The sequence below is a fragment of the Sander lucioperca genome, chromosome 23 (assembly GCF_008315115.2).
Source record: "Sander lucioperca isolate FBNREF2018 chromosome 23, SLUC_FBN_1.2, whole genome shotgun sequence".
NCBI lineage: Eukaryota > Metazoa > Chordata > Actinopteri > Perciformes > Percidae > Sander > Sander lucioperca.
The window spans coordinates 3050904-3067475 of NC_050195.1; the positions used below are offsets into that span (position 1 = coordinate 3050904).

The 16572-nt window shown below is 41.9% G+C and overlaps 1 protein-coding gene across 5 annotated transcripts in view; it reads right to left on the minus strand.

Annotated features, from left to right (window-relative positions):
• The window catches only part of LOC116064851 (partitioning defective 3 homolog), a 379664-nt gene that overhangs the window by 243202 nt on the left and 119890 nt on the right, over positions 1 to 16572 (minus strand). For all 5 annotated transcript variants that reach the window (XM_035998104.1, XM_035998105.1, XM_031320165.2 and 2 more), the window contains exon 3: positions 10293 to 10467. In XM_035998104.1, the coding sequence (XP_035853997.1) occupies positions 10293 to 10467 (175 nt within the window). The remainder of the gene's footprint in view (positions 1 to 10292; positions 10468 to 16572) is intronic.

A 16572-nucleotide genomic window follows, 5' to 3' on the forward strand; every position in this document is an offset into this window, starting at 1 on the left:
TTTGCCCTCGGCCAATTCGACCCTCTTTTGACATGTCATACGCAATGTAAATGAACCGCAGAGGCTGTCACAGATTAATGAGAGAGACAGAGAGGGAAGAGACAGATTTTAGGTTTAAAACATTTTTCTTTAGCATCGCTGTACATTTATAGTTAAATCAAATCATTGAAACATTTTTAATTTTAAGAGACAGAAAACTTTGTTTGTTTTAGTGATGTGTTGAGCCTAAACTATTTTTTAGTGTTCTTTGTTTGAATGTTCTTCATTTTTATTTTTGTAGAGGAATACTTTTCAAGTTCATCCCACGTATTAGTGGAACTGCTCATGTGCGGTGAACTTCATGGTTTTTCTTTTTTTTTTTAATGTTTTTTAATTTAGATAAAGATGTATGGCAGTAAACTGATGATTGAAACTACAAGCTAGTTTGTCATGGTTGTTGTCCTTGCTCAGATGGAGGGAAGCTAAAAAAGCAAGTAGAAAAATTTGGAAGTGGAAAAGGTGGAGAAAAGTAAGACCAGTTTAGGGATTCTCTTTCTGTTGAACGCACCTCCGGTAGAGATAAATTAGCATCTCTTTAAACTCAGCATTTGAGACAGAGAAACAGACAAGAGAGTAAATCAATGTGTTCATTAATGACACAAGGGACAGCTAATGAAGACCTCAAGCTCTGATTTGGTGTATTAGATTATTGTTTACATTTTGTCACTTGGCAGCAGAAGTGCTTTGTAATATTATTAGTGGCCACAAAGTCAGAAAAAGATTTGGGAGCAGCAACGCCATATCTACTCGTTCTTGGTCCAAATTTAGATGACTCTGTCAACTCTGCAAATTAAATTTCCTGCTAACACTTCCTGTCTCTGTCTCATCCACAAGATTATCACTCAAAGTGGTGCCATTGTGAACAGGATTTGTGGCAACACTATAAATATGTTAGCATTTACAAATTGGATAAACAAGCTGCACATTAAGAGTTATCTGAGGAATCAGAAGTGGACGACGATGCCATATGTCAGATAGTGACAGGCAGACACATCATTTGGTAAATGTCCTTCTGCTGAGTGTCTGAGATAACACCAGAGTCAGTGCAAACAAACTCTGGCTCCCTTCCCATGCTCCCTGTCATGGGGTTATGGCCAGCCACCATATGAGTCTATTTCTGCATGTCAGAAAGTGTAAACGGCTTTGTTTCCCCAATCAAGACCTAACTGCTCCCGTGTTGCTTTAAGTGTGACACAAGTGACCTGCAGAACTGATCTCAGCCCAGCTCAGGAAGTAATAAAGCAGTCAACACACGCATGCACGCACACACGCACGCATGCACGCACGCATGCACGCACGCACGCACGCACGCACACACACACACACACACACACACACACACACCTCCACGTGATTTAGCAGTCTAGCTATGGCTTTATTGGGATCCTGGCAGAAGTAATAATAGGAATGGTACTGGTCGCACATTCCCAGCGGTGCTGAGTAGAGACTTTTACCACTCCAAGCACTTCACACTTCATTACCAATACACTGTCTTCGCCATTTAACAGTACCAGCCGTTGCAATAATTAGCTATAATAAGCCCTGAAAGCTATTATGATAGTATGAGTGTTTTTATGACTAATATTCCCAGTGACTATGAACTGAACCCCCACTCCTTAGCAGTTTAAAGACCCACCCTGGGCACTCCCTCTCTCTCCCTCTACAAGCGTGAGTATGATTTAGAGTTGACATAACTAATAGCCTCTCCCAACTCAGGTAGAGGAAGGCAATTCAGAGTCTCACAGGGGCTGGTGGGTTTAAAAAGTGCTTTCAGCTTGCTAATGATGAGCTTGCTATCCCATCATCCTCACTGCTGAGTGTGTACTCTACTCTGGAGCTATAGTTTGAGAGGTGTGATGCACAGTTTGAGTGGTTTTGGATTGTTGTTGAAGAAGAGTTGAGTAGATCTATGAAGGGCCACCATGACATAAACACTTCCATACTCGCTCGTATATCTACACTGGCAAAACATTGTGAGAAGAATATCGTAAATTCATCCCGATAGGTCCATTAAAACAATAGTGATTTGATTACATACAGCCACGTATAACACAGGGGAACGCATCAGTGGAAATAAAACAAGTAACTGGGCTTTTTTAATTTTGTTGAATCACAGCTAACTAAATATTCAGCTCTTGTTTGCTGAGAGGATAAGCCTGTCATGACGATGGATGGTGTCACGGCACTGCAGAGGTGGAAAGAGAAACCGAGAGTCCTAAAAAAAGGCTATGTCATCACCGCTTCCTGAAACCAAATATAAATGAGAGAAATAAAATGAAACAATGAGAAAATTTAAGCTCACCAGTTGAGAAATTGTGGCCCGTTTCTTGGCAATTCCATTGCCTGTAATGATAAAGCTCAGACAGGAATGGAAGGTGTTTCTTCCATTTATTCTGCTCGGCAGTTTTGAGGTAGGTCGTAGGGATGGTACTTAAGTACTGTACTTCAATGCTAATTTTGTTCATATGTGCTGTAACCCCTTGTAGAACACAGTCGTATTATTAGATTTTTTTTTAGAGGTTGCTTCCCAGAAACACTGTCACCACAAAGCTTCAAGAACCATGGGAGGGGCCCTTTGTCAGAATCCAGTTAAGACCTTTATTATTTTAGTTTTTATTGTGGTAAATGTACTGTATAGTATGTATCCAAACACTCAGTGCAAGTCTTTCGTCCGTCCTCATTGGCAACCAGTGCATTGGATTTATGCCTAGTTATGTGTGCACACAATTTTAATGGCCATTAAGTGTAGCGCGACTCACACCTCCCTACGTTGGGCTCTGTGCGATAATTCAGTGATCCGGTGCTGGACAGCTCCAGTCGAACAGGCAAACGAAGAAATCCATTGCCAGCAGAAATGATTAATTAATGTTACATTTAATGGGGTCTGTGATATCATGTCAAATGTGTTGCAGCAATCACAACAACTGTTACATAAATTAGCTATGTCTAAATGTTACAAACAAAGTCCAGCAGTACAAATAAATTGTGTTGTACTCTGTGCTTAAAAAAACGGGGCAAGGTGGCCGGGTTAGCCCAGTTGGTAGAGCAGGCGCACATATATGGAGGTTTACTCCTCGACGCAGCAGCCGCGGGTTCGACTGCGACCTGCGGCCCTTTGCTGCATGTCATTCCCCCTCTCTCTCCCCTTTCATGTCTTCATCTGTCCTGTGAAAATAAAGGCCTAAAAATGCCCAAAAAAATAACCTTTAAAAAAAAAAAAAAAACAGGGCAAGAAAGCCAATACATATGTCTAAACATGTGACAACACTGACACATACTTGTGTTTTTTATACTATAAATTCTACTGCCAAATTAAACATAACCACCCATCAAGTGTGTGGTTATGTTTGGATTTTTATGTTGAAATGTTATATTTGAAATGAAGTAACCCTAATATCCAGTTCAGTATTTTTTAAATGTCAAAGTTAACTTATTATCGTGATGTTATATTACATACTGTACAATGAGGAATTTAAGTAGGCTACAAAACACTAGTACAGATGGACTGGAGTACGCCACAACATTAGCTGTCCACTGAATATGAAGTGTACCTGACCCTGGTTATTGGTGTGAAAGAGCTAAGATGTTCGAGGCTAACAACAAGTCTAGTAGGGATTAATATGTCTAATGGCAATTAGACTACACAAAGATGAAAACAAATAAAGTTGTCATCTTTGTCAAACAGTTAAACCTATCACCAATCAGTACAGAAACAAAAATGTAGTCCTGGGCCTTGTCCCATGTACTGTAAATTAAGGCTAAAATAGTTATAAAAAAATTATAACTTGTGCTAAGATTATAAAAAATTGAAAACTGAAAGGGAAAGGCAGTAGAAGGAGACAGACACAGCCTACGTGAGACGGGTTAACCATCAGACAGGACCAATCAGCAGATGCACACTGCCACCGTTATCAACTCTGTGATTCTTCAGATATCTAAGCCCTTAGATCGCACTGCATCACCTGCTCACTGCCGAAGTGAGAGAATGAAGAGGTAGTTCTGTACCAGAGAGAGTTAGAAAGAGAGGGCAGATGAGAATGATAAATATCAGTGCCTGCTATCAGACCTAGCTGCATGTGGTTCCAAACCTTAACCTGGTAGTTTATCTATAATTGGCAATCACTGCCTTTGGAAGTCACCCAAACCCACTGGGAGAGCCCACGACAGGGAGAGCTGTCCACTTCTTAAGCGTTAAATCTGAGAGGAAAAATAAATTCTAGAGGATTACTTAGATACACTATCTCAGACATTAGTTTTTGTGCTTAAGGAAAACTAATGTCTCAATTGAGCAGCTTCATCTTTTTTAAATGTTTGGTGAGGCAATCATGCAATAAGGCTAACCTACATCACTACATCACTGTGTGTTGTCAGTCGCCACTGTGCATCTCCTCTTCTGTAGTGACTTTTATATGGCCTTGGCTGGCGGCAGGGAGCCTCTTTAGTGGCAGTCCACTAAGCCAAATTGATTAGATGAAGGCCCTCCTCTTTAAAGGTGTCCACACTTCCCTACCCCCACAAGCAATCTCTCTAATGGCCTCCCAGCAACCCTGTCACCACAGAGTTTCAAGGACCAAATGGGCGGAGATTCAAGGACCACAGGACCAGGTCAGTGGAGGAATGGACAACTCATCACCACATTGGTGTCCTTTAGGGATAGAAGCGCCAGGAAATGAGTTTGTCTTGGCTGGGGTTGAAATTTGTCAAAGTGGTCACGGTATACCTGTCAAAATGACAAGAAATTTTAGTTTGATCTGTTCATCAGCAGGGGGTCAATAATGGATCACTGCAGTATCATTGCAATCACTGTGATCTTCTGTTAAGTGTTTTAAAGCCACTCCACATCAATGTCAGAGTAGTTTTAACCTCTCTCAATAGCACTCGAGCTTCTCCCATTTCTTGATTGTGTATCCAGTGCAATTGCCTTTGAGCCTATAAAAACTAAGAAAACGCATGGAAGGAACAATCACATAAAAGTAGTAATCTATGAAAGTCAAGTTCAAGGAAGACAAACCAATCCCATGCCAATAACATTGTTTCTGTTGAATACCCCTTACACACGTATAAGTGTGTGTGTGTTCACAGTGATCCTTGGGAATGCCCTTCGGGCCATGAAGAAAAAGACTTTATTATTCGTCACATACATTTGTACAGAACAATGTAGTGAAATTCAATCTCTGCATTTAACCCATCCTAAGCATTAGGAGCAGTGGACACATACACATACAGCATCCAGGGAGCAACTTGTGGTTCAGTGTCTTGCTCAAGGACACTTTGACATGTGGCCGGGGGGAGGCTGGGATCAAACCGCCAATCTTGCGGTTGAGGGGGGACCCTGCCTTAGACACTAAGGGTGCTTTCACACCTGAGCTGTTTGGTCCGTTTTAACTGAACCCTGGAGCGTTTCATTGGATAGTCAGGTTTGTTTGGGGTGGTGTAAAGGATCATTCCAACTCTGGTGCGGAACAAACAACCAAACTCTGGTCCGCTTAAAGGTGAGAACCCGATCCGACCCAAATGTATCAAGTGAATATAATATAATAATATATGATTAAAGGGATGATAACTTTAAAATCCATAACTTATTATGACCATACATCGCTTGTTGTCTGTGTAACACACATCATAATATTTCTCTCTTATCAGGGACTGCCCTCTCCTTCACATCTTGGCAGCTGCTCATATTGTTTGCCTTCTTTTAACATATTAGAAACACCAAAGCAAAACCAGAAAACCCAAGACCAAATACATTTGGTGTTGCTCCATTATTTCTGAGACCAGGAAGGTCAGACAGGCCATTACTAGTGGAGTTACTCACTGGGCAAAACTGACCTCCAATATTGTATTGGATTCATTCATTTCAGCCATAAAGAGGTATTAAAACAACAGGGATTTGTTGCATCATTGCTGTCACCCAGGCAGTAACATAGGCAGAAATTACAATTAGGTGGGCCTAGCCCATCCAAGATCAATCATACTAAATAGGTTCTGATACACATAGGCTGATGTGATGTAAAAACCTATGTTACCCTAAATAGGCAATTACAACTATACTTGCCTGAATGTACCACAGTTTAATCATACAAGCATATATGCTACATCAGTGGTTTCCTATCTTGGGGCCGCAGCGACGCTAAATAATAATAAAAAATAATGGTTCTGCTGCACTGCTAGCAAAGCATGGACGTTTGTGAAAAGACTGCCAGGTAAATGTACGATGATGAAGTTGCTTCAAAAAAACACCCAAAATACCAAAGCAAAGGCAAGAAAATGTAGTGATGACCACAATTCGATCTAAGGAGCCTGACTGCCAATCTCCCAGTCAAATCGCTTTGTCTCATTAACTATCCCTTTGCTTAAAATTAGCTGATTGTTGCACACCTCTCTATCTCCCTCTCTCTCGCCCCTTCACAGAGAAACAGTTGATCTCAATTCGAAGGGGCTTCATTGGCATGGGAAACAGGTACAGGTACAAACAATGCACTCTCTGTACAAGTGAAAGAGGAGGGGCTGCTCGTAATCTGGCATTTGCGAAATGCACTGCCACTCAAAAAGTCATATGATATCATCATATGGTAAACGAGAAGCGTGAAGGAAGCCTTCTTATTGGGTGGGCCTGAGTGCCAAATGGGTAGGCCCAAGCCCACCTAGGCCCACTCACAGTTACTGTATGCAGCTGCACCCAGGTTCCTATGTCAATACTTGAGAGACAAGAAACAGTTTAAACATAGGGGAAATTTAACAAATGGCAACCTGACTCCCAGTAATATAAAGTCAACTCTGGGTCAAATCAAAGGATCCCTGTAAAACTCTTTGAGCAATAAAGAACAGGATGTTCAATTTCAAAGCTACAAGAACCATTAACATCCAGTGTTAGTTTAAAGTTTCAGAAATTCTCTCTTACTTCTAAAAGAATTTGAATTAAGTGGTGTGTAGAGGCAAAGGCAGCCCCGGCATCCGTATAATTACGGGAAAATTACATTCATTATTGTAATTTACATCTCATCGCCAATCCAATTATTAGCAGTTTGACCTGCACGGCACGTTAGCATGGAAATCTAAAATGGGCTCCCAAGACGGAGGCAAAGAAGGGGTGGAGGACAGAAAGAAAGTGAGTGAGAGAGTTTGGGACTTGGGGAGTTGTAGGAGGGGAAAAAACAATCAATATGGCTCTAAAAGATGATGATTTTAAATAGCCATAATTCTCTGCCTCAGAGCACAGCTGCCAAGGGCACTGCTGCAACACTTTGATGTCTGATATGCAATATTGCTGCCAGTAATTTGCTCATCTGCATCTCTAGAGGGACCATCACATGTCTGTCTTGTTCATTTGCCTCAGTATGTGTTGCCAGTCAGTCTGTCTGTTATGTCCAGCTGTCTTTCCATCTCTCAAAATTATCATTCACTAAACACATACACAACTTAATGAGGTACTTTTGGAGTGAAGTAGAGTTGAATTAGGAACTTGTAAGTGGGAGAGAGTCAGAGTCCATTATTCACAGTCTCCAAGGAACAACCGTATCCTGTAAACAATGCAATCTCACTTGTATCTCGTTGGTAATACAGCTCTACACTACCTAAACTACCACATAACAAAACATTGTATTGGCCTTACTTGCCTGACTGCCTGATCAGCTGTATGTCCAGCCCCCTGTCTCTTTCCTAACTATCTTCTTCACTGTTATTATCTCTGAAAAATTGCTATAGACATACCCATCGCCGTGAGAGATGTAGTGTGTAGGAAGCAATCAGTTCTTCTGTTTTACCGCAATTTCTTCATTATATTTCTTGAATGCGAAATGTTCAATGGACAATTTACATGCAAGGGACAGGCTTAGAAGTGTGTTTGTGTGGGTGGCTAGAACAGAGCTTTCATAAGCTCTCCATTGTGGTATCATGACATGCTTGCCACTATAAAAAAAAAGATGAGCTACATATCAAACAATTATTTAACTTTTATTCAATTACTTTGTTAATGAAACACCCTAAATTCACCTATTTCCTAAAATGTTCCCTACTCCCCCTTCACTATGAACTACCTTGGTATGAAGTCATATTCAAAGATTTGGAGGGCGAAGGAGGGTATCAATAAATGCACTCGCCACATTCCACCATGAACCCACATATGGCACACAAACACTAATAGACGTTTACTTGCTCAGCTTAAGTTACCATAAATAATAAACACAATCAATCATGTGCTATAAAATAGATGGCTTCTCTAGCTGATTGATGCATGCATATGAGAATAAGACACAAAATAAATTCAGCAATGGACAAAGTAATGGTTCTTTTTATTTTAGTTTGCTACACAATTTGTAATTTTAAACCCACCACGATAAAGGCAATGATAAAATGTAGCTATAGGAGGAGTTATAGGATTGAGCCAGGGATTCAAGGACACTTTAACAGGGCAGAGGCTTTCAACACAGCGTTAAATGTGTTTTTTTCCAATGAAAGGATGGTGTTTTTAGTCATCCCTCTATTACAAATTAACAGTTTTAGAAGGTACTCTACTGCACCATCTTTGTCTGTGCGAGTAATAAAAGATGCCAAAATATCTCTCAGAAACCAAGTCAATGTTTTAAATGTACTGTAGGTTTTTTTTAAACAAGTTGACACTAGGTCAGATATCTTCAAACAAACCTGCCTCTTACACTGTTCAACTGGCTGACTTTCATATTGATCCATTCTCTGGAACAATTTCCATAAATCTCCACAGTCTAACAGGCAGGTTGGGAGAATTGGGAGTTTAAGACAGCCCTGCATCAGCTCACTGGTTCCACTTCATGGGACGTGAATATGTGGACACGAGCAACATCTGAGTCACTGACTTGTGTGCCATTTTCTGGCTGTGTGCCGTATGTGAGTGTGTGCAAGTCCACCTTGCTCTGGCATGTATGCTCTTGCTCATGCATGACTGAGTATCCATGACTTCCGTTGTGTCGGTTTCTACCTGTCCGTCTAAGTGAGTACTGTGCCAGTCCGTGGACACACTGTGCAGTCTTGACAGACACTCAAATGTACACAATACACCTGAAGCATGTCAGGTAAAACAGACGCTGACCAGTTAGTTGTAGAGTAGAACTTTAATTTGTTGTATTTTTGTATTGCTTCAGTCAGGTCCCCCTGTCAAGCTACCAGAAAACCGAAGCTCAGAAAAGTCCCATGACTCACACGCATGTATTTGTAACCTGTAATCCCTCTGTTTTTTATCATACATTATGATGGCCTAGGAGAAAATTATAAAATTATAATTATGCTGTAATTTAGCTTCTCTGGTTTTCATACCATTAATGTTAATGTGTAAGTATTTCTGTAACTTTTAGCTTTCGGATGTAAGCTTCCATGTCCCTAGCCTTTTAAGCTTTCCAGTTTGAATTCCTGTTGATGGCATAGATTATAGAGCCGTACCCGACTCAGAATTGGTCAGTTGAATTGGATTCGGCTGTTCAATGTCAATATTTGACTATTTGCTGCTTTTTTTTCATATAGATTATCGTTCAACGCTTTATCAGATTTTTGAACGGGGTTCAGGGTGACAGTGACGTTCACATTACATAGTAAACAAGCCAAGTTAGCCGAGCTAATGCGTGCAACCTACACTAACGATGGATCGAAAATGTGCAACAACATTTTTGCCTACACTAGATATCCCACAAAATCCAGAAACATATCATAGTTGCTGTGAGCTGTAAATTCACCACTTCTAAGCAGAGGGCAGAAGATAACGTTGTTATGCTGTCTGGGCAAGGCCTCTCTTCCTTCTTCCTCCGAGCCTGTACCGGAGAGCAGCATGAAAGCAAGGAGCTACTTCTGGGGACTGAAATGTCCCAGAAGTAGCTGGACACTGACTGACAAAAAAAACTGCAACAAAAAATGCTGCTCGACTTCAAGTATCTCAGTCGACTGAGGGGTCTCCGACTAATGATTCAAATCTTTGATTTTCAGTGGGCAGCCCTAATAGATTACCTGCTCATTCTTTAAAAGAAAACATAGCGCAGGCCTTTTTGTGCATGTTAGTGCATGTGAGAGCCTTGTATGTGGTGAGGGCCATGACGAAACGTTGGTATTTAAAAAAAAATAGGGGAACGGTCTGTGAGAGTTGTGTACAGGCAATCATAGCCCACTTTTTTTTTCAGTATTTGGAGTACAGCTTCTTTAACACCATAAGTAATTATAGCTTTATTTTAAGGTCACAGTAATGAACTATTAGTGTTGATGTCATTTCATAATAATATTTTCATTGAACTCACTGGATCGCAGCGCTGACGGGGTGACCTCGATCTCACTGTTGGCCTGGTAGGGCTGAAAGGCCGATGCTGAACTCATGTCACTGGTGAAGGGTTCGGGACTCTGCGTACCGGTGGAGCTGGCACTGGTACCGTCCCCTCCATTGTGAGGATCCTGCTCTTCATATACTGCTACCAGCTGGAGGGAAAGGGAAAAACACGTTTTAAAATTTCTGTGCGTTTTGAGGGGATAAAAACAGACAGAAATGTTACCAGTACCTACATATGCAGTAATTTTGAATGAATGGGTGCACATGTACTGTACAGTATATAAGTGTGTGTATGTTTTTTTAATTTCACATTCAAATCACTCAAGAAGTCTTGTAGAAACTCTCTCTCTCTGTCTGTCTGTAGTTTAATCTTGCAACATCTGCAGTCATGTTGCGCGGGGTGTTCCGGGTTGCCAGGTTTGGCTCCCACAGCGAGCAGCTGCTGCAGTCCCACTAAGGTGATATGTTGCCATGTTTCCCAGGCCAAATAGGGAGACCTTCCTACACCATCCCATAATTATCAGAGTTTAACAAACGGCTCATCACTAAAGCCAACTTAACAAGAGAGCAAGAGAGAGACAGCAGCCTGGATTATGGTGTGAGAGAAACACAAGACTCTGTTTCGTCTTTCACCGAGATGAAGACAATTAAATTGGCCAATGCTGATTGACTACATTCAAGGCTTATACGTATGCTCCTGGACTGAAACATAAACAGAGAGAGAGAGAAAGCGAGGGAGAGAGAGAGAGAGAGAGAGAGAGAGAGAGAGAGAGAGAGAGAGAGAGAGAGAGAGAGAGAGAGAGAGAGAGAGAGAGCGAACGCAATTGTAAAGCATAAAACCTGTAGTGGTGGAGTGCCAACTGGTTTTCATTGCCAGCACAACCTGTTACTAAACCTCTCACAAGAAGATTAACCTCTTATTCCATTCAGACAGAGCAATCATACAGCAGCAGCCTGATACACACCATGCTATACAGGACAATAGTACGTATATTACAGACTTGAGATGAGTTCCTTTTTATGTCTTTGTGCTACCTGCAAATCTATGTAATGAAAGGCCATGGACGTGGAGGGAGCAACCAACAAAGAGGCATTATACGCCGTTGGGAGCAAACAGCTTTTGTGTATCCTGCATCGTATTTTTCTGGAGGTAAAAATAGTGTTTTTCCATGTATTTGCTGTTTTTCATCACCCTTGTGCAGGGGAATCTGCATATAAACAAGTTTAGAAGCCCCTGCTCTTCCTTTTTATTTAATTCATGTGCAGAGGATGATGCCTAAGTGTGTATGTGTTTGTGTATATGCGTCGGAATTTATGCCTTTCTGTGAGTATGCCCATGTGGTTTACTCTTGCCGTAATTCACGGCGACATCTCTCCCGCTGGCTTTGCACAATTAAAGCAGGCTGCATTTTTTTCCTTAAGATGTTTCCTCGCATCCCGATGGCGTTTCTGAGACGTACTTTATTACTGAAGGCTTTACCCATTTCACTCTAATCACGTTCCATTCCGATCTTGAAATTACGTTCCTCAGGTTGTAAGGGTTTGTCACAAATCTGCTCAGTGCACCAGAGAGGCAATCAGAGAGGAAAGAGATCTGGTGCTACAGAATAAGAAGGCCTTAATACTAGAAATCAGGCCGTTTTAGGAGGTAATTTCCCTAAGATTTGCTTGCTGCAAATGTGTAAATTCACGTGTTAAGGCATGAAACGACTGTGCTTAAATCGGGAAATCTGCCTTGTTTTCATATCTTATAATTTCATATCTGGTTCTTTAGAAGATGGTTAAACTTATTTCAAGAAGTGGGGATTCTTTTGGATGAAAGGATGTTTTGACTGAAAATGTTTGTGATAATGATGAAAGGAACAGCTATGTGAAGATGCCGAGGCGGCTGTGAACACAGACTAGAGTGAAGGGTTGTCCCCAGAGTTATTTACACTGCCCGAGTGCATGTGTGAGCCAATGAATCATTAGTGACAAAGTAATCAGGCCTCCCATTCATATGTTGCTGGGAGTATTTAGCAACCTGACAAGCCCTCTGCCTGCCAGCTGCCCATTTAGAGAAGTGGTGAATGCTGTTGTTGGTGTCGTGGCGAAACATGATTCATTTTAAATACATTCCAAATCCCTCTAATTAGGTCCACTTCGCTACGCCTTGCATCCTTTCACCAGACACTCCAGAGCACTCTATGGGTATCTGACATGTACAGCTAAATTCATCCACACACCCTCCATCTCATAATCAAATGGGTCTGCATTTATCCTGCATTCAATATTCATGGGCTCTTAATATTGCTCATTTGTCCCCTAAACCCAGAGAGACATGAAAAGTTCCCACTGTTCAGAAAGCTGAGTTCTCCTTTCCAGGCAGTACACTCATGATTTGCTTTTTGTTTCTTTGTTTGTTCTTGATCTGTTCACCTAAGGTGTACATGACATGTATGTTCAACTAATCACCAATGAAAATGTTCAACAAAATAGTATGGTATAGTTTAATTTGAAACATGTTAGGAAACTATTTTCAACTCATATCGGAGAGATGTGGGCAGCAGGCATAGCTAATAGGTGTTACCATACTTTAATCATTTCATATCAAGTCTTTAGCACTGATGCATATCATATTAGCACCAGTCAACCATGAGTATAATTTATAAACCAAATTTTAAGTTTCTTAGTTTTCGGATTCCAAAGTGTATGCTTATCTACCAGGTCCAGTTATGACAGAGTTATGTCTTATCATTTCCAGATGTGCCAGCATTGCTTGTAGCCATTTGTGCTGTGACCAAAACATACAAACAGGGATGGAAGATACACACTTATAATCAAAACACATCTGCACAGTAGCTTTGGAGGAGGTATGGGCTGCCAGATTTTGAGAAGTGCGCCATACTGTAAAGCATATTCCTCGCCTCTCTCCGAGCTCTTTCCATCGTCATCCTGTCCTCTGTCTGTGCCGTGGAGAAGGGGGCACTCTTGGCCAGAGGGAAAACTGACGCAATTGTTGCTTTTGACGAGACAGAGCTCAAGCTGCAAGCAGCAAAAACCATTACACAAACGCTTTCCTTCCGTCTGGGAATTGGTCACAGTCACTTAAGAACTGAGACGATTTCGTGTTTTGATTTTTTATTCTCCCACTTTCCCCCTGTGGCTGCTTTGCGTTGAGTTGTGTTCAAAAGTTTTTCAAAAGGAGGAAAAACTTTTTGTTAGCAATGCAAAAAGGGAAATGGCATGGCTAACTGTCAAGTGGCATGACAGTTGAGGCTGAGGAGTCAAAGCGGAGGGAGAAGAGGGGAGTATAAGAGAATTTGGAAGAGCCCCCGAATAACAACATGGTACAAACTACAATAAAACACACAGTTATATCAAAACCAAAGGTAGGAAAAGAGGAATGAGAGGAGGAAAGCACATGACAGGCTGTGAGTTGAAGAAATGTTCCAGTTTCCAGTCTTAGGATAAACTCTGGAGCGATTTGAAAAACCTATTTAGCTCCTACCTGCTTCAGTTGAGAGAAGCGAGGAAAAAAGAAGAACTGAGTTTTATTTCATGGGACTCTCTCTCTCTCTCTCTCTCTCTCTCTCTAGCAGGGAGTTACAACACTGCTTCTGCCTTAAGCCCCTGGAGCAAGGCTGACACTCATCCACTCTTAGCCGGTTCCACTGACTGTCACAGCAGTTGCCAATCAACCGCTATCTACCTGGAAGCCTGAGGACTGCTGGAGAGAGCACAGGATGGAGAGAGATGATGATGAAGGGGTTAGACGGGGCGGAGGAGAAGAAGCAAAAGGAAAAGAGAGAGAAAGTCAGATGAGGCCGGGCATTCTCAGCAGCCTTGGTAAAAGCTGTATTTGGATTCAGTATTTCCATATCTGTAACGGAGAGAGCAGGGAGATAGGGCACCGAAAAGCAGAATCTCAGGGATGCCTTTCATGTCGGCCCCCTTTGATCTCCTTCCGGCTTTTGGCAGCAAGGGTGGAGTAGAAGAAGAGATGGAGAGGAAGCAGCTGAGGAGGGGATGAAGACGAAGTTTTGACAACCTCTCTCCATCTCTTTTCTCTCCTTTCCAATCGCCCCGGTACAAAACAGTCCCTCCAGGATTTCGCGATGTCGCGATAGCAACAATTCACGCGAATTCAACCAATCACCGTGAATTCGGTGTGACTCAAAATTTTGACCAATCGCCACAACTTTACCGCAAATTTGACCAATAACCGGAGTTTCCCGCAACTTCACCTAATCCCAGCAGTCCCCCGTGCCAGACTTTGCGTCAGTATGTGACTGAGAGCCACTGACCAAGCGGGAGTGAGAACGGGTTGACGTAACACACGTACGTCGCCAAATTCATTTCCTTGTTTCTGATATGAAGACTAGACGTGTGTGTGATTCGAACATCTCACATGTACCAACAAAACGTACAGCAAAAGACCGTGCAAAACATTTCAGACCGCCCTGCCAACCTGTATACATTTTAACATCAATGTACGCTGTAACGTTTTTTCACTCTAAAGTCGCTGAAAGCTGCTGCTGTTTCCTGTCGGCTCTCTGCAGCGGGCGGGGCTGCTGCTCAGTTCCCCCCAACTGACGCGCACACACACACAAACACACACGGTGGATGCAGGAAAAACCGGAGATGAGACGTACAGGATGACCTAAATTGATGACAGCTACACTCGTTATTTTAAGTGCAATGATAAGTTAAAGTCCAATAAGTACTTTATCAAACCGTATGAATGTGTGTCCCAGGCCAGGATAGGAAATTAACTACCAATGTAAAGATCAACAAGCCACTGACACATATGTTCAAATTTGATTCATTCAATAAATTATTATTTTGTGTCATAAATCAACCAGCCATTTTCATATTATACCAACATTTGCAGCATCCTGAGCCTTTTTGGTAAGGTTACTAGGAAAACTCAGCCCAGAGTAGTTTTATTCTCCCCGAAACAAGTTTCCTTTTTATTTTTAAGTATAAAAGAAATTGCAACTTTTATCGCAATTTTTTACAAAAGCTGCCGCAAAATCAGGCATTTTGGGCCGCAACAATCTCAAAAAAAAGGCCGCGAAATCCTGGAGGGACTGACAAAACAGCCATACACCAAGCCACAGTCCAAAGACACAAGACAACAGAGGTTATTAGTAGTCACAGGGCAACGCTGGCAGTGCCACCCGAGACATGTAATACCTGCCCTGCGACGCTCTGACGCTAATTCATATCTGCCACGACAGCCTTTTCACAGCCGAGTGGAAGGGAAGGCTGACATGAGTCAACCCACGGGAAACCTGTCCGCTCAATCCACACCTTCAATTAAGGAGCACATCCAAAGTCGTGCCAGGCTACGTCCTGCTGTGAATATTTATGGCTGCACAAAAAGTCACAACTTGGAGGCTAGATTCATATGTATTCATTTGTCGGTCACACTTTATTTCTTTTCCCTTCCAATCCAAAAGCTAGAATTCAGTGTGTTAAACAATAGGCAGATAAGCTGACTTTCTTTCTTTTCTTATTCTTTGTTTATGGGAATGTGAAAGGCTCTGTGCAAATGTCTCTTATATTAGCTTTGCCATGAAAGAAGGAAGAAATGACATTTCGGTCAGCGTATTTATTGGTATAATGAATGAGTTGTGTTAAGTTATGCACTGACTAACTGACTGAGGTAACTTTCACATATATCCTGCCTCTGCTAGAAAATGCAAACACACACATACCCTCACACACACAAACAGTCCAGGTTATCATTTATCATGATTGTATTGCAAGGGCACCAGGGGCACAAAGTTATTACAGGGAAAAGCCACTACACCAGAAACTCCAAGAACTCTGTTGAGTAATAGCCATGAGCTACTATTTGTCATCCACACACCACCCTTCTATCCATCCATCTGTCCATCCATCCATACGTCCCCTTCGACACTCCCCATCTATCTGTCATGGATCCTTTAAGCATCCATCAAAGAGTGAGATTTTTTTTTAAACGTCTATCCGTATGCAAACAGACCTCAGTACAGCCCTGATATGACAACACATTCTCACTCCCATCATGTAAAATATGGACGTTTGGCGTTGTTATTGACGCTAAAAGTCTCCTTTAGCGATTTATCCAAACATGCTTGGTTTGGACTATTGGCGTCACTTTTGACCCAGTTAGCAGGGTTTCCCGCAGCACTTTGCAGTTCGGGTGGCCCGCCTAAGCTGGGGAACCCTACCGCCTTAACTAGGTTGTCAAAAAACAATCTGCTGCACAAAAGGCCGTCAAGTGC